Raw genomic sequence first — 22,705 nt, forward strand, 5'->3', positions numbered from 1 at the left:
TTTATTAGGTTTTCCACAGAGCTCAGCAGAATTTTTGAAGAGAAAGGAAAGTTATTTACTCGTGTCCCGAGTGCTTACACCGTCCTGCACGGTGCCGCACGCACCTGAAAAGCGAGGCAGTTATCCCTAACGCTTTCACGCTGTCATTTTCCGATGGTGCCAAAGCAGAGAGACGTCGTCGCTGTCCCATGCCTCTTCCATCACCTCATCGTTGTTATCATAGCCTGTTTATTTTACCCATTTGTCGTTTTTCGTGGAGCCAGCCCTGAAACTCCTTACTCAGGAAAACCTCTCATTGACTTTGGATGATGTTTTCTCGGGATAATATCTGACAGTGTGGATCCCTGTTCGTTCAGCATTCTGATGATCCTGTTTTATTCGTTCAAAATGCAGCAGCATACTCACAGCATTGGAAACTTGGCTTTCTGCAGCTGGGCATCCTCCATCCTAATTCACAGCTGCCTCCCAGAGCAGAAGGGGTGTGCACAGGGGACGGACATTACTACAACTGTTTTCTTTCATAACAGTTGTGCCTTAGATAGGGCTATAATCAGTTAGTTTCTGTCTCTCATGGGACTCCTAAATCTTTTTCTTCAGATATATTCCAAAAAGACACATGCTGTAGATGACCCCTTTCTGGCAATTCATAAGGCACTGAATAGTGGAATTATAACTGCCTTGTATTTAGGGTTTTCCAAGACTATTACTGTGCTTTGTTATTGGGCATACTTAAATAATTTTCTGTTAACTATGGTATCAGAAACCAAGTGGACTGTTACGGTTCGGCATCCATGTTTCCTTGCATGCAGTCGCATGGCTGTAACCCATATTTCCATGAATGAGCACATGCATTCTTTCACACACATTTTCTTTTTCCTTTCCATTTTGTCATCTGCCGCATAAACCGTTAACGCTATATTTAACATTGTATTAAACACTGTTTCCCAATGAACCAATAAATCAGCTTTTAGGATCAGCAGCTGGCATTCTAGCTCATGGATTTTTTTTTTTCACATCATGATATCATTTACTACATCCTTATCAATACAAACCTTTAGTTAGAAGCTATTACTGGACTCTTCATTTTTAATTTTCTAAATGAAGAATAATAGCAGCATAAGAATGAGCTGAGTCAAGCTCTCCCACACAGAACTTCCCAACCTAAAATACGCTTTTGGACCCCCAAGATAGTGTGGTGGTCAGAAGAGGAGAGTTATGAAGTGGCTGGGATCACTGTGTAAGCTTATGTAGACTGGTGATGCTAACAGTTGAAAGCTCAGCAGAGATCAGTACAGGGAAAAAAAAAACACATTAAAAAGCAGCAAAGATCTGAGTGACAAGCTGTTTTAACGATTTTAAGAAATCAGCCTCATTACCTAAAAGAGTAAAAAGTCAGTCTATAAGTTTATGTCCTTTTTCTTTTTTTCCACAACAAACTTTAAAAATCAGAGGGTAGGCCTCAAAAACAGTGTGACTACCCTTCATATTCTGTGTTCTTTTAAAAATAGATCTGGAGCTTATTGTATTTGTTATCGTTTATTTCCAGGTAAGTACGTTATACTGAGTTCTGTTTGTAAACTATTCTTTGCCATTGTACCAGCTAGAAATACAGTATATTAAACCATAAGTAGAAATTCTTAACTAATCATGGGACTGCAGGAGCTGAGGTTTTATGAAGATATCTGATACCTCAAAACTCGTGATAAAATCACTGGGACTAACCCTAGGAATAGGGGGGAAAAATAGAAATGTGCCTTCATCAGTCAGTGCTTTCTTGTGTGCAGGATATACCAACCATCCATTAGCTGGTGTAGGAAAGGGTTAACAGCCTGACCTTCAGACAGAAGCTCTTGTTGACCCTACGCTGCAACACTTGCCTGAAAGGTTATGCCCAAAGGGAGAGCTTGCTAGCAGGAGGGAAAAATCCAAAGAGAAATACTTAAGAAAAGAATACTTCGGCTTCAGGAGTCTGGTGGCCTGGCAGAAAGCTAGCCCTCATAGCAGACAGTACAGGGCTGTAGGACTCATCCACTGAAGGAACCAGACACAGTAATAAAAGGACAACTGTCAAATTCAGATTTGTCCTTACAATTTCCCAAAAGGTTTATGGATATAAAAGAATCAGTAGTTAGCAAAGCTGTTTGATATCCAGTAATTCAGCTGTTCAGTAGGAAAGTACGTGGAAGAGCTACCTAGTCACTGTCTTAAAGGCAGCCACAGAAAGTCACACTGTGGTATGGCACCCTGAGCTTCCAGTGGTGTAGTGCGAGTGCCTCCTCCTGCAGCGTGTGACAGTGTGATGGACACATGGGGAGTCCTTGTTGCAGGGTCCCTGCTGTACTTGTAGTTATTTTACAGCCTTCAGGATACTGTCGTTTCTGCTATCCTAGAATTTTCAGAAACTTCTCTTTCAGTTTGTCCATTCTGTTCCCTTTTTTTCCCTGGCTTCTGATTTCTTGTAGTCTTTAATAGCTTAGAACCATTTCTCCTGGTACTTGTGGACAATGAGTATTGCCAGTATACCTTAGAACAGCATGAGTGAAGCTCCAGCTGGAGTTTCCTGACAATCTCGAAGGGAGAATATACCTCTAAGGCCACAGAGTGACCGTCAGGTAGACCAATCCTAAAACCTAAAAAATATTTGTATAGGTTTCTTGCATCAGCAAGTCTCATGAACTTACCAAAATCCATCTTTATGACATTTTTACATGTTATTTCTAGAAGCTGTTTCAAACTTATTTGTTTTAATTTGAAAACTTTTAGCCTGAATGAATGTATTCATTCTACTGGCAACATAGGCATTTAGCTTAAATATTATTTTTCATCAGTGATTTTGTTCTGTTGATTCATACCCTCTCTTAGTCTCTGCTTTACTTAAAAAAACAAGCTGAGCTTTTCTGTTTTCTTCTCAGAGGACAGGCTTTCCTTTCTCTAGACCATTGTACCTTCTCCAGCAAATGGGTGGAGGAGAGGGAAGAAAACATTTTGAGGGAAAATAGGCCTCAAAGTTCCAGTAGGGCTTTTCAAAATCTGTTTTACATCCTGTGTTTGTTTTGCAGAGAGTTTCCACAATGGAGAAGAGGGAAGGTGATAATCATGCCATTGATCAGAATGCAGGTCAGAGCATCATGCCGAGAAGAAATACAGGAAACATTAGCAACTTGGTAATGTTTCTGTAAAAAAGCAGCTCATATGTCACACAGAATATTGCAGTCTTTCATTCGATTTTGTCCAGAAACAGTGTTCCCATCACACTGGCATATCATCAATACTTCTAACATCTTGTCACAATATTGACATGAAGAGATAAAAAGATAAAGAGCATCTAATTCAATATAATCACAGTCCATGATAAAAAATACACAAAGTTTGGGCCAGCTAAAAACTACATGAGATTAGTTGCTAGCTGCATTTTACCAGATGAGCAAATCTCTGTAGAAATAATTTGGGATTTTTATACAGGAATATAAAATTTATCTTTGGAGGAGCCTTCGTAATTGCCAGACCGCAGTCAGTAAATTTTCCACATCCTACAAAAAAAGTCCAGAAAAAAATCCCCTCCAACAGCATTTGCCTTTGCAACTGCTGATGCACAAAAGTAGTTCAAGCTACAACTTTCTATTCTAATGCGAATTGTCTCACAGGCTGTGAAATACTGAATTGGGCTTTGCAAACTATCTCTTCAAGAAAGAGGTATCTCCAGGTGAAACTTGGTTCAGAATCTCAGTTTGTATAATTTATACCAACTTCTGGTTCTGCAATGCATAGACTGCACTCTACTTTTCTTCACAGACTAGAGAATAAAAGTTACTTAGGCTACACCTTCACTGTTACAAAGATATGCTTTTATCATCAGATAAACACGTAGTAGCTATTCAGCTAAAAAATCCTAATGAAGACCATGCCCTTTAATTTTACTGTGAGACACTGTAGGCAAATCAGTCAGACATGGTGGGAAACAGCCTACCTTGTCTCTAATTAGGATTTTACAGCAAGATAGCAGTCTGTATTTTTTATCATTCTGTTAAAACAAAACACCTATGTATCACTGAAGATGAACAAGACTTGCACCTACTTACCCTTGTGTTATTTACAAGAAGTACCTTATTTGAATTGACCCCCTAATCAGCTTTGATTCTTAAGACTACAGGCAGGTAATATTGCTGAGATAGGAAGATTTCCTGTATCCCAGCAGAGTGCTAATTTACAACTTTCAGATTACTAATATTTGCCTTCCTCAAAACAGACAGTGCTATTTTGCTTTCTGGAGGTCTGGACATCTGCCCCATTAGCCATTCTAAAGCTGAGCCATTGCAACATTAGTTCAGTTTTACTTTATATTTTATGTGAATATTAAAGGACTTACATGTTTATTACCTAATGTTATCAGTTCTCAGTTCTCCACTCCTGGTCAGCTGTCTGCTGCAGCAAGTGTAATGTCCTGCTGTTGATACACGTATTTTCATTTTGTATGTATACTGATCATGTACCCCTTCCTTTAACTATAACTATGGGACAATCTTTAAATATACTATCTTAATGTAAAACATTTTATAATATTACACTAAGATTTTGTACTCGCTTAGCTCCTTCTAAAGCCTGTGATAATTCTGCTAAGGTTTTCTATGAGACTAGAATCGAGCCATGCCTACTTGGCAACAGAAAATTCAGCTTTTTAAACTCAAGTGACTCAATCTCACAAGGTTTGATAGAAGTTAAGAGGACACTATTATATTTGTGAAGGGGATGAAGAAGACCACAGGACTTGATGCTGGAGTTGACAGATGTGCAGCTGGTCTAATACACTGGATCCCAAACATTTCTATTTACATCCTCATTCCCCCAATTAAATGTAATTAAAATAGCAGTGACTGAATGAATTATTTTATTGTCTGGACTCTGGATTCTGTTATTGTGCATATTATTTGGGCTACATCATTAAGTCTGTAGCTGAAATTTAGCATTTAAAATCTGTAGTTCATATCATAAGAAGCTGTAATGATGCTTCACATAATGTAGTCCATCTTCCCTTGCGGTGTAGTTAATTTCCTGGAATTAAAATCTATTTTGAAATCACCACAGATAATGAATGAAGAATGAGAAAGGTATGCTAAAAGTGCCTTGCTCAACTACTGACTATTGTGTTTGAAATGTTATATTTTCAAGCTACCTTTTCTTTAATAATGTATATGTTTTGTATATGGTTTCAGTGCAGTATGGTGTAAAAGCCATGATGGCAAATAACTGTCATTACTGAAGTTTTGAATCTTCTCTTGAACTCACTCGGTATTTCCTTTCTGTCCTTTCCAGAATGTGGATATGCAAGTCACCAATCCAGCAGATGCAGATGCACTTTTTAATTTACATCAAGCACACCATTTTGGTGAGTTTGAACACTCTTCAGAACAGCACTGCAAGCAGGATCTGTTCCCCAAGTGGCACTTGCCAATGAAGATAGCATCTGTGATCTCATTATTAACATTTATTTACACTTCTATGAGAGATGTCATATATCCTTTTATAACCAAAAAGGAAAATGTTTTCTATAAAATTCCAATCCTTGTCATAAACAAAGTTTTACCAGTGGTTTCAATTACCCTTTTAGCACTAGTATATTTACCAGGAATATTAGCTGCTGGTTTCCAGTTGTACTTTGGCACCAAGTATAAAAGGTTTCCCCAGTGGCTGGATAGATGGATGTTATCAAGAAAGCAATTTGGACTTCTCAGTTTCTTCTTCGCTACAATGCACGCCTGCTATAGCCTATGCTATCCAATGAGAAGATCATACAGATACAAGCTGCTGAACTGGGCATTCCAGCAGGTAATGGGAATGCAAACACCAACACTTCTGTGTTCAGAAAATCCTTGCTTTGGTTATTCAAGCTAACCTGGATGGGGGGAAAACCATTTTCATTGCCTTTGACTTTGAAGCAGATCCCCACAGAGCACTGTTAAGGAATGGAGCGGGACCTAGTTGTTAAAGCATGTAGTAGAGAGTCAAGAGTCATCACAGCTGTGCCAGTGTGTACTAAATAAGTCATTTTCTTCATTTGGGATTTTTTATCTCTCTGTAAAATGCGCATAATTATACCTGCCTCACAGGAACATTTAAGTCTTTGGCACACTATTAGTTTAGTGTGGATTAATCTTCTCTGCACCAGTGGAATCTAACTATCTACAAAAACTGAATGTAAAGTGAATTAGCCAGCACTGAAGGAGGGCTGAGCTAAATCACAATAATCTGTAATTGCCACAAACTAAATTTGTGAACACTGATGGCTCCACAATTGGGCTGATGCACACTAACTTGTTAGAAGATAGAATTTTAATCATGCTTCTGAGTCATGGGCAATAATTGTCTTGCAAAGCTCCAAGATCCTCTGTGACTACAGAGTCCTGATACTCGCATATCACCTTGACTGCCATAAGTATTGCAGTATAAGGAATATTCCAATATAAGGTATAGACTGCAAATATACATATTTATTACCCTCAAAGTCTAGAGTTTTATTAAAAGCACAGTATGATGTTAGCAGCTTCTTAAGAATTCTGTAAACAGTTGAACTACCTGTTGAAAACTCTGAAATCAGATTTACCGGTAATCTGACTTGAATGGATTACCAGAAATTTCATGAGATTCCAGTCTTCAAGATACAGAAATGACCATATTTGGGGCATACTACACCATGGTGATCACTAGCAGCATCAAAAGGCTGTTGCAAGTAGTCATAAATAGGAATAGCTTTGACATCAGGTTATTAAAATTACAACCTTTTCATCTATACTAATCATTGTATTCAGTGCAGCTGAATGTACCAAGTTGTTGTTTTTTAAAAAATAGAGCTAAACAACTATCCTGGCAGGATACCATCATTAAGGATGCCTCCTGAATTAGCTCCCTAAAATAGTGCTGTTTATATATTTCCTGTTATAGTCGCCAAATATGGTATTTAGCCATAGATGGAATTTTTTTGTGAAAGAGTAAGTTTTCTCCTGCTGTGAAGGCAGGCTAATAGGCCTCAGAACCACTCTCTCATGGGCCAAGACACTGATGAGGTCTAAATTCTTCTCACTCACAGCCCACATTTTCTCTGCAGATACTAGTGGAGACATTGTCATCAGAAGTAAACAGCAGTTACTTCCAGAGATATTCAAACAAAAAAAAAACAACTGTGTTTCTTGGCTTATTTCCTGAATATTATGGTGAAAATAGCTGTATTTCACACAAATGGCTAAGTGTGCCAGTCTGTCATTTTAAATATGGTGGTGTTTTGGCAGGTCAAACAAAAAAAAGAAAATGCATGGATTGAACACGATGTTTGGAGAATGGAGATTTATGTGTCTCTAGGAATTCTGGGACTTGCTTTGCTGGCCTTGTTGGCAATAACATCAATTCCATCTGTCAGTCACTCTTTGACCTGGAGAGAGTTCCACTACATTCAGGTATGTGTAAATGTCATTATTGCATGTCTTTAGTCCTCATTTGTAGGACTGTATGTTATCAGCTAAGACCATTAGGAGTCAGAAATATCAAACACAGAGGAGTTAGTAAAACCAATCTAAAAGTTTGTTCTGTACTCTTTGTTAATTGCTTTGTAAGAAATGTTAATTTCATTTGTTTTTTTATCAGGAGAAAATGCTGTCAGGTTCAGGGTATAAAGTGGGAAGAAAGACAACTCCAAACCACTTCTTTGCTCCACTGACTTTGTGACCAGGAGCAGTTGCCCCTTCACAACCTATTCTTAGGTCAAAGACCTCTGGTGCTGAAGGCATTTCAGTCACCTTCTGGGCATCTTATGTTTCAGGAATGCTCTGTGTAGGGGGGGTGGGTGGTGTTGACCCAGCCAATGATGTTCCCATACAACACACTACGTAAGAGTTGCTTGTTGCTCCCTTGGAGCTATTTTGTCAATTCTTTACTGCCTGAGCAGTACCAAGTGGCTGGAAAGTCCAGGAGAAGACTTCTGCCCAATAATACATGCAAAGGCTTTCCATCTGCAGCATTATTAGCTTCTTAACCCCCTCCAAAGAGGTGTATTCTGAAAAGGAGATACCTTAGAACAGGTGCATAATCAAATCCAGCCAGTCCTGAATTTGCTACAGATGTGTTTGTTTCATTCACCTAAGTATCTGGTTTGCTTTTAGTTCTCCTGTGTCATACACAGTAATAATCAGGGGTAGTTCTGCTGACATCAATATGATCACACTGGAGTTAAACAAGTGTTGAATTAGGTCCCTGAACACCAAAATTTGAGAATTTAATAACCTACTAAGTACTTGGCATTTGAAAATTTGATCTGAATTTGAAAAGTAGATCTGAAATGTGTATCTTCCTACAATTGGTGATTTGCGATTCTGCCCACTCTATGAAGTGCATAATTTGTAAGAAAAGTTTTCAGCTCTACAGAGAATATATATGGACAGGTCTAGGAGGGAGTCTCCAAGTGCATGCCTGCTTTCAGTATTAAATTAGTATGGTGAAGAAACCCAGAAGAGTAATATTACTATATTGGATTTGGTTTATAAACAAATAACCTTTATATTTGAAAATCTGATTCTGTAGATTTAGCAGTTGGAAAGGCAGTCTTTGACTTCATTGATGAGTAATTCCATTTTTCCAACAATATCAAGGCTGTTATGCAACAAGAAACTCAAAATTACTGGTAATTCTAGCATAAAATTTCCTTTACTCCTGAATTTTGTAGACATCCTAAGCCAAATTTACCACTGCAAGTGGAATGAAAGACTTCATTTTCCTGTAGTTGTGCAATTGCTGTTTTCATAGTACTGTATTTACTGAAGTTTCTAATTTTAATTGACCTTCAAATTTTTCTTTGCAAATAATCAATTAAGCTATTTATAAATCTCCTTTTGAACTCATAATACTTTATCACAGAAATAAAGTAATTTAGGATACAGATGACATCTATAAATTGGGATATTGAGAACTGACCCTTTTTCAGGAACAGCCTGTAATCTGTACTCTCTTCTGTATATTAGCTAAGTATCATAGCAGTACTTGAAAAATATACCTCATCTGTCTTCTCATACAGTAGCATAGAGGGGTACAGTTGGATTCTTGAATTATACTTAAATTCTAGTTCAAAGCCAATGCTGTCTTTTCTTTGACTGAAGTGTGCTTGTTGAGGTCCTTCCTGGTTTCCGTATTTGCTTAAGAGAGTACTCTTTTTGCCACGTTGGAAAAAATACATAGCTTACTGTTTTCTTTCTCTTTTCAGAGCAAGATGGGATATTTAGCTCTGCTGCTATGCACTGTTCACGCACTGGTGTTTGCTTGGAATAAGTGGGTTGATGTTAACCAGTTTATCTGGTATACACCGCCTTCATTTATGGTAGCAGTTTTTCTTCCTCTGGTAGTTCTGCTTTGTAAATGCATACTGCTCCTCCCATGTTTTAAGAAGAGGATAAAAAAGATCAGATGTGGTTGGGACACTAACACAGAAACCAATCAAACCAGCATGACTTCCAGACTGTAGCTCAAAAATGGACATTTACTGTCTATGTATGTAAATATGCTCAAGGCCATGAAATGTTCACTCGCAAGCTCTGTTTTCACATTTTCCATAGATGTTTCTTTTTAGCTTTTCTTTTCAACTTCAGGAGTATGGGATACTTGATGCAATTTAGACCTTTTCTAAGATAGAAGGTGGAAACATTCATTTTACACTTTAATCTATTCAGCGTTCTGGTATTTGATAATTTCTTTCTTCTGATTCACTGCTTTTAAAATCCAAGGGCTCCATTGCCTCAATCCTAATTCTTTCATAGGCAAAAGCAATCATAAGTCATTGCTCCAGATGACCACAGAAAGTAAATAAATGATTTCACCACAGAACCCAAGAATTCTTTCTGCTTCCCACAGCCATGTTTGTTCCTTTGTTAAATCTTACTATTATAATGGGACAATAACTAGAGTATTTATCATCGCATTCTCCCTTATCGCCTGCATTGTATGTTTCACTCTGCAGAATGGAGACCTTGGTGCATGAGCCAGATAGAAACTGTATTCCCACCAGGTCTTGAACTTAGACAATTGGGCAAGCAGAATTACAGGGAATTTTACAAGGTAAATCTCTCCTGAGGCTTGGGCACAGTCTAAAAAAAGAGATTTTAGACTCAGATCTCCATCTTATACGGGACTAGGTGTGTCTCTGTTTACTTAAAACGATAAAACATTTCCCATTTTTTATTCCATAAACATGTTCTTTTGTTTCTGATGCTGGAAATTTTCCATGCTTTTGACCTAAGCCTGCAGCCCTTGACATGTGCTAAACTTTATTCACACAAATTATTCCAGTGGGATATCTCACTTCAGGTAAATGTGTTTTACTGTTTAGTCTAGGGCCAGCACAATTGTGTGACTGAAAGAACAACATTAAAAATAGACGTTTGAATCTTGACATTGATTTGGTGAGATTTTCCTATAAAATGGCTTCCAAATGCATTTGCTTTTACAAAAATTTTCATATAAACTAATTAAACCTCACTTTCCTTATGTTGCATAGGTCAGAATGTTTTAAATGAACGATTTATTTGTTAGTATCTATTTTTAAATATGTTATGCAGTAGTTAATCCTTTCCCCCAGCATCAGGAACATTTCTGCCAGTCTCCCTGCATGAGTTGACTAGGACATGGACTGATGATGCCACCTATAGCTGGAATCATCTGAATGAGAATTGTAATTGGTAATGGCTCTGGTATTAAAACAAGCAGGAAAACAATGTATGTGTAAAAAAATATGTAATACATGGTGCTAATGATTCTGCAGCTAATGATTCTGTTGTACATCTGTGGACTTGGTACACTGAGCATAAATAATAGATAAATTAAATAGCTACAGGGATACTACATTTTGTATTTTCCTGATTATAACTCCAATTATTGCAACTTAAAAGTTGGCCTCCTTATTTGCACTTAATGTAGTACTGTGAAAATAACTGGGGACACGGTGGTCTGTATAATAAAAACTGAAAGGAAATGAGTGGCATTGTGTATCAAATCTGTAATGCATGACAGGCAAACACTCTCAAAACACAGGAAGCTAGTCTGCAATGTGAATCTAAGAAATTTCTAACAGAACAGGAAAAGTGTGGTTGTCAATGCATTAGCATTTACATTTCTATAAATGAAATAAATCTTTTAGAAGTCACATTAGGGATGAAAAATAATATTTGCCAAAGGTTTATTCAGAATATTACTTGCACTTTGTTGTCAGGAGTCATAAAAAAACTAACAAAATCATTTTTCTAATGGAACAGGTTGAGCAAGTACAATGATAAATAAATCCCTTTTTCTTTTGTATTGTCCACTAGCTACTCATAAAGTGTGCTCAAACTTACTATTTAGGACAAAGCTGAGACTGTAAATACTCCAAGCAACTCCTGTATGTATCCACTGAAAAGAATGACATTTGGTTTTATCAAAATATGTGCTAAATTGTGTTAAATTGTGCTCTCCAGAATCAGCCCTGCTGCTCCCTTAGAAAGTCTGGAGACTTTAACTCAATCTCCATCTTTGTTAAATCCTGGTCAAATAGTTGGACTAATTGTTTACAGCTGGTCAGAGAAGCCAGCCCTTTGACATAGAGGAATATAAACAGCTTCAGGGGAAGCAAAGCACGTGGCACAGAGAGCAGAACCTGACCCTTGATAACTGAAAAGTGGTGAATGAAGACACTCCTTGGAGGAAGCTATTCATATGGCATGTATAAAACAAAATCAAGGCAAATTAATATGTGTATGCATTTAGAGAGCAAAATAGTTCAGGGGAATGATAATGGGCTCCAAGGCTTTTCACTTTATTATCACCATTGCTGACTGAAATCTTTTGCACAAGGGCTCTGTTGCAGGTCAGCTAGATCAGTAAGCATTGAGTAGAGGAGTATGGTCAATATGGTTATGAAGTTAATAGATGCTGGAAGTTAAGGTTCTGTGTCTTTGGAGTGTGCATCTTACTGCACAGCAGTAGGATTTAGGCCACTAAGTCACTTTTGAAAATGGGACTTTAATTCCAAAGTTGGTTTGGCCATTCTGAATTTTTGCCCAAGTTCTTAAAACATTCTCTCTAAATCTGTAAGATATTGTCTAATTTGGAGACTAACAGACAGATCCTTATTGCAGAAATCACCATAGGTACCCTTGCTAGAAAACAGACCAAGAACTCCATGAACATGTAAATGTATTATCTATATTCAACACTTCATAAAAAGTTTCTGAGCCATCTGTTCTAATACATCTTTATCCAGGCAGTGAGAAGGAACTATTGTTTGTGCCGTTGTATTTAGTGCATAAAATCAGAACAAGGCACATCACAAGCACAGAATTCCTTTCAGGAATTACTAAAGAAAAAGTATGTACATGTACATTTTTTTCTTCTATTCATGGTGCAGCAGTGATAAATTTAGATTCATCCCACTTCAAGTGGCTGAGAAATCGTGTCCTAATGAAGCATTCTATTGTAATACCCTGCTCTAAGCACTTGTTACACAAGATAGTGCAAACTAGCATAACTTCATTAATTTCAGTCTGTTAATACAGATAAATTACAGGTGAAAACCAACTCAAGATCATCACACACTATCCGAACTGACCTTTTATGCTCATCGTTCAGATGGAAACATTAAGCAAACTTCAGATTTTGCCCCTAGCATTGCCCAGCAGCAAACCCCTAAATGTCTTCTACCAGCTGAAATTTGCATAGTCTACAAAAGTTATTCCTAAAATTACACATGACATCCAAACATTCAAGCAGGTTTTCCCTACCGATTGTCCCAAGTAGGAGCTGGGTTTTATGTGTCACAGCTAACCATTTCTCTAGAAACCACTGTTGAGTGCTTATAGCCAGAATTTTAGACCTCATATCAAGACTATTCCCTGTTTTGTAAGTTTTTAGTGAACTACTTCTAATTAACTCACTTCTCAATCTGCAGAACTGGAGCAGTAACACTTTACAGGATATTACAACAATATTTTCAAGCTGTTAAGGCATTCAGATACAATAGTGACGCAGGAGGGTCATGTCAGGTCTATAAAGGGCTACAGAAGAAAATGCTATTGACAGTATTTTATTTCTCCCTTTGTAATAAACATTATTTAGTTCAACACTAATTAAAATAACTGCCTATGTACCTTTTAATTTATGTTTATGTACCTTTTTCAAAATGCAGTGTATTAATATGCCTATATACTACTATAATGCATAAAATCAATGTGTGTGCAAATTTTAGGCACGCACTTGTGTAACACTGATTACATTTATAAAACTGTGCATCATTAAATGCTTCAGTGTATGCTCTATCTGCCATTGTGTCATATACATCTGGGGTATAAGGGTAAAAGGCACAGTAGACTCCAGAAGAGCTGCTGCCATGAACAATAAAAATGGCTTCAATCAAGGGGAATCATTCTCCCCATGCTGGTGCAGAGCCTGGAGTCTCCAAAGGAGAGAAGACAAAGATGTGAAAAGCAAAATGGACACTTTCATAGAGGGATGAAATGAAAGCACATTTTTCCTGACACATCTTTTAACTGCCAGACCGCATATTCTAGCATTCAGAGGAGATTTTGTGAGAAGGAAGAGAAGGCTGAGCTAGTTGTGGAACGCATTGGAGGGAGACCTATGATCCCTGAAAACACTGATCAAAGACCAGGAAAAGCTCAAGAATGGTGAGGGCATTGAGGAGATGAAAAGAATACAGGCATATTTTTGGGTAAGAATCCATCACTGTAGTGTAAGTGGTTTTGCAATGCCTCTACAAAGGCTGCAAAGTACTTCCTTCAGTTGTTATATGTCCCCAATATATTTAAATCAGAGACACAGCACTGAAACTCTGGAGAGATACTCCTAAATTGTTGAAGGGGCTTGAGGAATTTTATGCCAAGTTTACCTGGGGTAGCCAGATCCCAGAATACTGTTCCCAAGAAGTGGTACCAATAATCAGTGTCCAGCAAGCTAGAGCCAGGGTTGTGCTGGCTATGGTTTAATGTAAATTCCTGTTGACAGCAGCATTTACTGTAAGCAGTCCCTCCCTTTGGCCACTCTTCTCTGTTCTCTCAGTTTTCCAAGTGTTTAAAGCCATGAAGTTAATCAGACCAGGGAACTGGATCCAGTTAAAAAGTAATGCAGGGAAGAGAATGATTCGGCCAGATCCATACACTGCTCTGATTCACCTGACAGCCATACACATAGGGCAGCAGGAAGGACAGGAAGAGGAATGGTGTAAAGAGGCAGCTTAACTTAAACCAGCTTAAACTGCATGGTTGCAAGTGCTCCTAAAATTCAAAACTTCAGTTATTTCATCCTATTTCAGTAGCAAGAATGTTTCATTGCTTCATTTATTTGTCATGTTCTTAGTTTTCCATGAATCAGTAGGCAAAAATGTGTTGTAGAAATTGTTACTGAAAAACATACAAAACTGACTGACCTCTACATGACTGTGGCTGCGTGGACTGCATGGCTTCATTTGTAGAGATGATGATCTCATGTCTTCTTTTCTGCTACCTCCATAGTTTCCAGTACTGTCCCTTAAAACATAAAATGTTATGTTAACCATTTTTGAAATTCAGACTAATTTCTTTTAAGCTGATTTTCTTAAAATGGCATTAAAAGAATACTTTAAAAGAACAAAACAAAACAAAAAGACAGATTTTTGAAAACATGCTGAATCCACCCTTGAAGAATGTAGTCTGCTGTAGTCACTGTAAGTGTCTGGCAATGGATGATCATTACCAACAATTTTTTTCAGTAGTGCCAGGACTTCTTGATCCCATCAGTATGCTCTGTTGCTGATGGCAAAATAATTTCTTTTGGTGAGACCTTAGGCTCCTTTTAAAAATCTCATTGAATTCATTTGCATCAGGGTTCAACTTTTGCATCATTGTTGGAACTTTTCTGTAGATTGAATGTAACATTTGAATGGGTGTGGTGAGGCTAATTTATTAAGCATGCATGGTAAGTTTTCAGAGATTTTCAAATGAAAATATATAAAACCAGACAGTGAACCAAACTCTATAAACTTATTAAAAAAAAAGACCACCGCTACTTCCAATAAAGATGATACAATGGAAGATACAGTTGGTTTGTCTTTTTTTGTTTGTTTCTTTCTACATATATTTCATCTTTGTAGCATGAAAGTATATTACTGAAATAAATATGCTATGTCCTTGACTTAGTTAAAGATGTGTAGGCCCTGAGGATCTGGTAGAATACTGCCACTGCTACTGATGGAAGTATTTGGTGCTTAAATTTCATCTTTTGGGCTTGCTATTGAAAAAAAAGTGAGGCAAATGTAGGGTTTTTTGAACTGGACAGTCAATCTTATAGTTTGCAGTCATGTGCAGTCTTTATATACATGCTTACAGAGTTTTGTTGGGTGTACTCTACTGAAAAAGAATTTTCCATGCGAATGTCTCCATTACTTGAAATGCTGGGAAGTATCTTATTGCTGGATCTAAGGAATGGCCACATAACCCATCTCTAATTTTTTCTCTGCCTTTTTTTCCAGTCCTGTGACTTATATATAAAACTGAATGGCATTTCTCTCTTGCCTGTCCACCTGTACCTGTGCATATACCAGAATAACTTTTGAACAGTGCATCTCATTCATCCAAAAATATTCTAACAGGAAATCCTTAAAAAGAAAAAAAAAAAAAAAAAAACCACACCAAGAAGCTGGAACAGGAAAAAAACTAGCCACTTGCAGGGTACCTCAAGCATCTCTGCAAGAGTTTAGCAGTCTAACAATTGTTTGATGGCACCCATAATTAAAATTTGCAATAGACTTAGTACATGCACAAGGATATGAACATCCTAAATTTTTTATTCCCAGATAATTAATGACAGACAAAAAGGTATTCTGGGGCAGAGAAAGGCTGGAACTATAGGCATTAACATGTAAGGGGAAGGAACAGGACAATTGGAGATCTGGGACAAAGAAGGAAGGAGACAGTGTAAGCACTTAGATTTTCTTATGAGAGGAAAGCATAAAGAGCCCACTGGATGTTAAAGAGGGAAAATAAGTAGGTGGAGGATACTGAATGAGATTAATGCAACATCAGCAAGACAGCAGGGAACAGAAGTCCTTAGTTGGGGAGACAGGTAAAATGGAGGACAAGTGAATGACAGATAGGAGAAAGTCTCAAAAAAATGAAGTGAATCCTTGAAATAGAGGAGATGGGAGGGTTGGTTATCCACATGGAGCTGAGGAATGGAATGAACAAATACAAAGAGCTCAGGTCTGTGCAGAGTTTGGCCTGCAGAACCTATTAAGTTGCAACCAGTTTTCTCCATCTCTGAAATACCGTTTGAGGCATTTCTGGGGAAATCTGTTAAAATTCCACTGATACCTATGAACACTAGCAAGGCTATAAGTGGTTCTGTAACTGGAGGCATTATTCTCAGAGATGTAGCTCTTAGTATGGATGAACATACTGTTTCTGAAGCTGGGGAGACATAAGTCATAGATATTGCTCCACTTTTCATAACAATCTAAATATAAAGTGAGTTATCTTCAAATAGATTGTGCTTATAGTGGCACAGACATGGCTGGTTTACTTCCTGGTAAAGTGTACAGTATGTTGTGCTAAATGAGGGAAAACGTTTATGTAAGACACAATGAAGCTAAGCCACTCTTAAACATTACTGATACAAAATAAGGAACAAACTGAAACCAGAGCTAGATGGTGCATTAGACTATATCCAGAAAAGTATTTCCTAGTAACTTCAGCTTTATCCTTGTTCTGATATCCCTATTCTATTGCAATTATTTAATTCTCACCATTTAGTTCTTGTAGAGGCAAAATTCCCTGTGAAATCAATGGGAATTTTACTTAGCTATTCAGAGTCCAGTTTGTCCCCTACAGTCACATAAATACTTCAGGTCTGCGTTCTCCTTGACACCTTTGCCAATAAATTGTTCACCTTGTCCAGTGTTTGGGATGGGCTCTATTCTGCCCTGTACCCTCCATCAAGATAGCCCTATCAAGGCAACAGCACTAACATTTATTACCATTTCTCCATTACCAGAGTCTGGCTTGGAGTACTCCATATCACAACACAGCAGCTGAGCCACAAAACCTCCTCCTCACCAACTGCCCAGCTTCATTCAGCCCTGTTTTAACATCCTACTCTTGCTTACTTATTTCTAAGTTCCTCCCTGAAAACTCTTCCATATAATTGGGTTCTTGCACCTTTCTGACACCGAGGTGCCAAAAGAATAAGGGAAAATTGGTGATGGGGAATGCCGGTGGTGGAGAATGCCAGAGGTGAGGAAGAAGAAAATGAAGTACATAGGGTAAGTGGGAATGGGATACACTTAGCTACTAGAATGAGGTGAGGGTCAGTGTATGAAGGAGGGGGAAACTGACAGCCTACAAAAAGTTTGGGAAATGGAAGGGGGGGGCGGCATATCAGGTACTGACTGGCCCTTTTAATATCCTTTTCCCTCTGTTTTCTCATTCTTAGACCTCCCTGATCCACTCTGATCTCTTCCTTTCCCCACCTTTGGTCCTTGCCCTAATCACCCCACAGTAAGTCCTACACATTCTCACAATCCCCTTAAAAGAGCGCATAACAATTTTCATACAATTCTCTTCCCCTTGTCTACCATAACAAGTCCCACATCCCTTTAGGAATGTTACACTCCTCTAAGTTTTATGGCTGAAAAATAAATGTGTTGGGAATGACAACTTAAATCCTGAAGAAAAAGCTATTGCCTTGATTTTGAAAAGAACTGCTTAACTCTCAGGCTCTGTAGCAACTCACTGGCCTCAGTTCATTTCTGTGGAATTAACTACATAAATCTTCACAGGACTGGGAACAGAATTAGTATTTCATTGTTCTATAAACACACAGATTTTGTTCTCATGGTGCTAAGTTGCTGTTGAAATATCAGAGTTTCATTTTTATTTGTCAGAGAATATTTTACACAGCTGGCATGGTCCTATTCAGTGAAACAAAATGTTCAGAATAAACTAACTGAAGATCTAACCTATGACAACATACATGAAATAAGAAGGTTACAAATATTTTACATGTTAAATTATATATTTCTACATTTTGACAATCATGATGCCATATACTAGACAGGGTCATCTTGATTAATTTTCATTTTGCTTCTGCTCTCTAGAAAAACCTGTGGTCTGCAGTTTTGTGAAGGAAATTTGAACTCAAAGAGCTAAAATCCTGTTAGTAAAACAAACACACTAGTCTTAGGCTGTCAAATGGTGATCAAGCCACAATCCAGCCTGTTCTTCTGTCAGCTACTTTAATATTCAGGCAAGTATTATTGTCTTTTAAAATAGTTTTTCAGTTTTGCAATACCCATGCTTCACTAGGAAGGATGTACATCTGTTCTTGGTTAACAAGTCAAGCGGCTGAAAGTTTTGCTCTGGATTTAATCGTTTGCATTATAAAAATAGTCTATTTTTCCCCTGGCTTTGGGTCCAACAATTATTGCAGGCACAAGATTGCACTTTTAGAAACTACTGTCTCACTTTGTAGATGCCTTCCAAGATGTGCAGCCCCAAACCAAGAAAAAAAATTCTGATCTTCTATAGCTTACACCACAAAGCAAATGTTGGTTCAGAGTTATAGAGAGAAGTGGAAAGGTCATACATGACCTTGTGCTCCATGCAAAGCTAAGATCAAAGGTCCCGAAACCCCTTAACTGCGCTTCAACAATAGCTATGGAAAACCATAGTCAGAGAAATCTAGGCGAGCTTTCCTTCCTTCAACTTCTTTCTGGTGAATAAAATTAATCTGCTAGATCATAAAAGTAGAAACAATCCTCACTGTTTTCGTACTTGGATTGCCTTAGAAATAGAATTGTAAGCTTGGATCTTGTGTACTTCTGGTTGCTTTGGGTTTGGGTTTTTTTTTGTGGGGTCCTCTGTTTTGGATAAATTGCCCTTAATTTGCAATTCGTCTTGGGAAGAAGGAAATAACTTGTCTTGTTTCGCATGACTTGCTAGGATTTCTCACCTATGGCTTACTAAATGTGCTCTATAAAGGCTTTTCTTCTCTTCATTTTTATTTTCTCATTTTTTGCCTCTTTTTTCCTTTTCTTTTTCCTTTTCTACTTTTTCTCTTCCCTTCCCTTCCCTTCCCTTCCCTTCCCTTCCCTTCCCTTCCCTTCCCTTCCCCTTTCCCTTCCCTTCCCTTCCCTTCCCCTTCCCTTCCCTTCCCTTCCTTTCCTCCTCAAAAGAATGTCTAAATCTTTTGATTTATCTATTTCAGTTTGTCCTTCTTTCCTTGCTTTTGGTTACTGAAATTCAGCTCCTACAGGGTGTAGTGATACCTGGACAGTTAGTGAAAAGGTGACATCACAAATTGATGAAATCCAAAGAGTGAAGGAAGGGAAGAGATTTTAGTTGAGGTATTTACCATGCATTTTTGTTCTTTCCTTAGTTAGTAGTTAATGTTTTTTTAAGAGTATCTTTATTAAAAACCAACATCTTTCAAAGTAAACAATGATATTAGATTAATTAAAAGATCAGAAAGAAGCAAAGAACAGAACTACAATTTGTTCCTACAAAAAAAAGTAAAAATAGGTTTTAATTTTCTAAATCTCTCAGATCCATTTTGTCCTTATAAAGAATGAGTAAGAGGTATAAGTTTTATTTTTAGAGTAATTGCAGGCTGCCACAAGAAAAAAAATTAGTTGGCCTGAATGTTTCTGGCTGGGAAATACTGTATTTTTCTGCTAAGTTATGAAATCAGCTGTGTTGAGGGTAGTATGCCAGAAACGATTGTATTTGGGTTTGTTGCCCTGATAGGAAGCAAATTTTTGCGTGTTTGTTTTCACTCTCTTTCCACGGGGCAATCCCCGGGGCTTTGCTTTCCCCTTGCCAAGAGGAAGAACCAGAATATTTGTTTCCATTTGCCAGTTGGAAACTCCTTTGTTATATTCCATCACTTAAAGGAAGAAATAATAAAGCTGCCCTGGACTTTGCTAAAGAAAGAAAAACACCTGCTAAGAGAAAAAAAAAAATCTTTTTAACAGATTGATAGCCCTTTAACAGGATATCTGAGAATTATGTTGCCCATAGATCTTTGTATGTAATTTGAGAGAACTGTAACTATCCAATTTCATCTTCTCACTAAAGAGACATGGTCCAATTTTGCAGAGAGTTTAAATATATACCCTTGCTCTCAAGCTAAACTCCGTGCAAAATGGGGACCTCTTTGTGCTTCTCCTGCTTGAATGGATCAGTTACACTGCAACGGAAGGGAGGCTGTTTTAGTCCCAATTTCAAACGAGGATATTCAAACTGCAAAATCTCAAAAAGGTCCAAGGAAAACATAGGATCTAGTTAAATCCCCCAAACTGCCTTGATTTTAATTTTTAAATGCACTAGATATCAAGTTAGTAGTGTCTGTTCAACGGGCTGGTAAATGACCATGACTCAAAAGTTTCCTCATTTACCTCTGTGCACAAAGGCTAAAGCTAGGTAGGTTTGCACATAGTGAGGGGAGAAACAACAGGAGAAGAAATGAACAATGCAGGTGAGAAAGGACTCTGAATGATATCCATGGGACCCCAGGTGGGTTAGGCATGAAGGACCAGGGTTGGAGCTGGTACACTCTACATAGCACAGGCTGGAAGGCAGAACCTGTGACGCTTTCACATGGAAAACGTAACTAGTGAGCAATTGCAGGCCAAACACCCGCACAAGAAACAGGCAACAGAATTCAAGGATCATTAACCATACAATATTTGTGTAAGAAAAAAAGCCCTCTCCTTATCACAAAATCAACAGAGATCTTCTAATGCATCATCTCCTAAAGGTCTGAGCTTTCTGTTCAAGACTATGCTACAGTACTAATACAAAATAATCCCACAGAAAAACAACCACAATCAGATTTACAGCCTTCTTATTAAGGCTAGAATTCAAATAAATTAAGAATTATAGGATTGTCACTACTCTGATTATGTATGATGCACTATCATTTTGAGGTGCATGAGTTAGTCTCATGACTAAATATGCCTATTTTAATGTAGATAATTTTATGGCTACAAGAGTCACATAAAGTAGCATATAAGGAGAATCAGCCACAAATAATGCAGAAAAAAAATCAGATTTTTTCTTTTGATACATTTGTTGGTTGGACTGAAGTTTTTGAGCTCATAATACTGTAGTTAGCTACAGAAAAACAAGCCTAAGATGATGACTTTTTAATCAATAGCAAAGAAAAGGAGAATATTAGAACAAGAAATTGCAGGGCTGAAATGCCAGTTCTCACCATGGAAAGTACCAGTTAATTTCTGAGCAGTCTGTCAATGGGCTTACCTTTCCATTGACTTCCATGGAGTAGCAATCCAGTCCTCACTGTCTGGGACCTGAAAATGCAGTTTGGAAAATCAGGCAATAGCTTTTCTATGCACCTGTGTATCAAATAAAATAAAAAAAAAACTTTAAAAATATATGTTTTCAATGTCAGGAAAATTACTTATTTAATAATTGGGGACAAAATGGCTTCTGAACTACAACAGAAAAGTTTCTCAGCCCTCTTTTCAAATTCTACAGCATGGTTGTTTATGATTATGTATTGAAACAAATGTGGGAATTGATTATATGGTTCATTCTGCTTAAGTCCTCAGGTAATGCACTACAGAAACAAGTCAGCATGCATACACAAAGGATGAAAATAGGTATGTTCAGTGTTTCATTGCAATCAAATGGCTCCTTTTCAATTGTCTGTGCATGTGTTAGTTTCTTGCTGCAACATGAGAGACATACATCATTATATGTGCTGGTCATTTTTAAATGTGTTAAACACAAAGGGTTGAGGGTTACACATTGTCATATATACAGCATAGCTTAATGAAAGATGGAATTTATTTGGTAAATCAGAAAATGTTAAAATCAGAAGCTATACTTTTTCAGGAAAAAGCTCCATTTGTCTTCAACTGGAAATTTCCTTGGACAAGCAACGTCCAATTCAGATCTTGGGGCTTAGTTTCACTTTTATGTAACCAAACCCCGTATGTCCCCTCATTTTGTGTAGCGCTGAAATAGGAGCCCAACTCCCACCTGCACAGAGTACACCAGGTACACAGCAAACATAGGGAGCAACCTCCCTGCTACCCACACCCCGGGAAGTCAGCTTGGGCCACAGGGACATCCAACATCCCCTCAGAACTAATTATTTATGCTGAGGGTGGTGAAACACTGGAACAGGTTGCCCAGAGAGGTTTGAGATGCCCCATCCATGGAAACATTCACGGTCAGGCAGGGCTGACAGCCAGGTCAGACGGTCAGGTCACTGGACGGTGCTCTGAACAACCTGATCTGTTTGAAGATGTCCCTGCTTATTGCAAGGGGTTTGGACTAGACGGTCCTTTCCAACCCAAACCATTCTATGGTTCTATGACCCTATGAATCCTCACTCACGGCCCTGCAGCTGGTACAGGCTGAGGGCCAGCAGCACCCTTCTGCCAGGAAAGAATAAGGAAAAGCACCAGGACGAGGGTTCCGACTGAAGAACAAACCTGGGCCGGAGCAGCCGAGACAGGGCAGGGCCGGGAAGGAGAGGTGAATTTTGCCCTTAGGGCCGTGAGCTCGCCTGGGGGCCGGCAAGGTCGCCGCCCTGAGTCGGCAGCACCCGGGATCTGGGTCTGTGTGTGGTGGGGGTGTTGTGCAGGCCTGAGGGGTGGTTTGTGGCTGGAGCGCAGTGACTGAGC

The 22,705-nt window shown here is 38.2% G+C and overlaps 1 protein-coding gene across 1 annotated transcript; it reads left to right on the plus strand.

Moving 5' to 3' along the window:
* The first annotated feature begins 3,066 nt into the window (after positions 1–3,066).
* Positions 3,067–9,852, plus strand: STEAP1 (six transmembrane epithelial antigen of the prostate 1). Its single transcript, XM_009710493.1, has 4 exons — positions 3,067–3,164; positions 5,311–5,823; positions 7,281–7,445; positions 9,242–9,852. Exons 1-4 carry the CDS (start codon positions 3,072–3,074, stop codon positions 9,497–9,499), a joined length of 1,029 nt encoding a protein of 342 aa, XP_009708795.1. The 5' UTR covers positions 3,067–3,071; the 3' UTR covers positions 9,500–9,852.
* The last annotated feature ends 12,853 nt before the right edge of the window (positions 9,853–22,705 follow it).

This window comes from Cariama cristata, unplaced genomic scaffold (genome assembly GCF_000690535.1).
Source record: "Cariama cristata isolate BGI_N322 unplaced genomic scaffold, ASM69053v1 scaffold29470, whole genome shotgun sequence".
Lineage (NCBI taxonomy): Eukaryota > Metazoa > Chordata > Aves > Cariamiformes > Cariamidae > Cariama > Cariama cristata.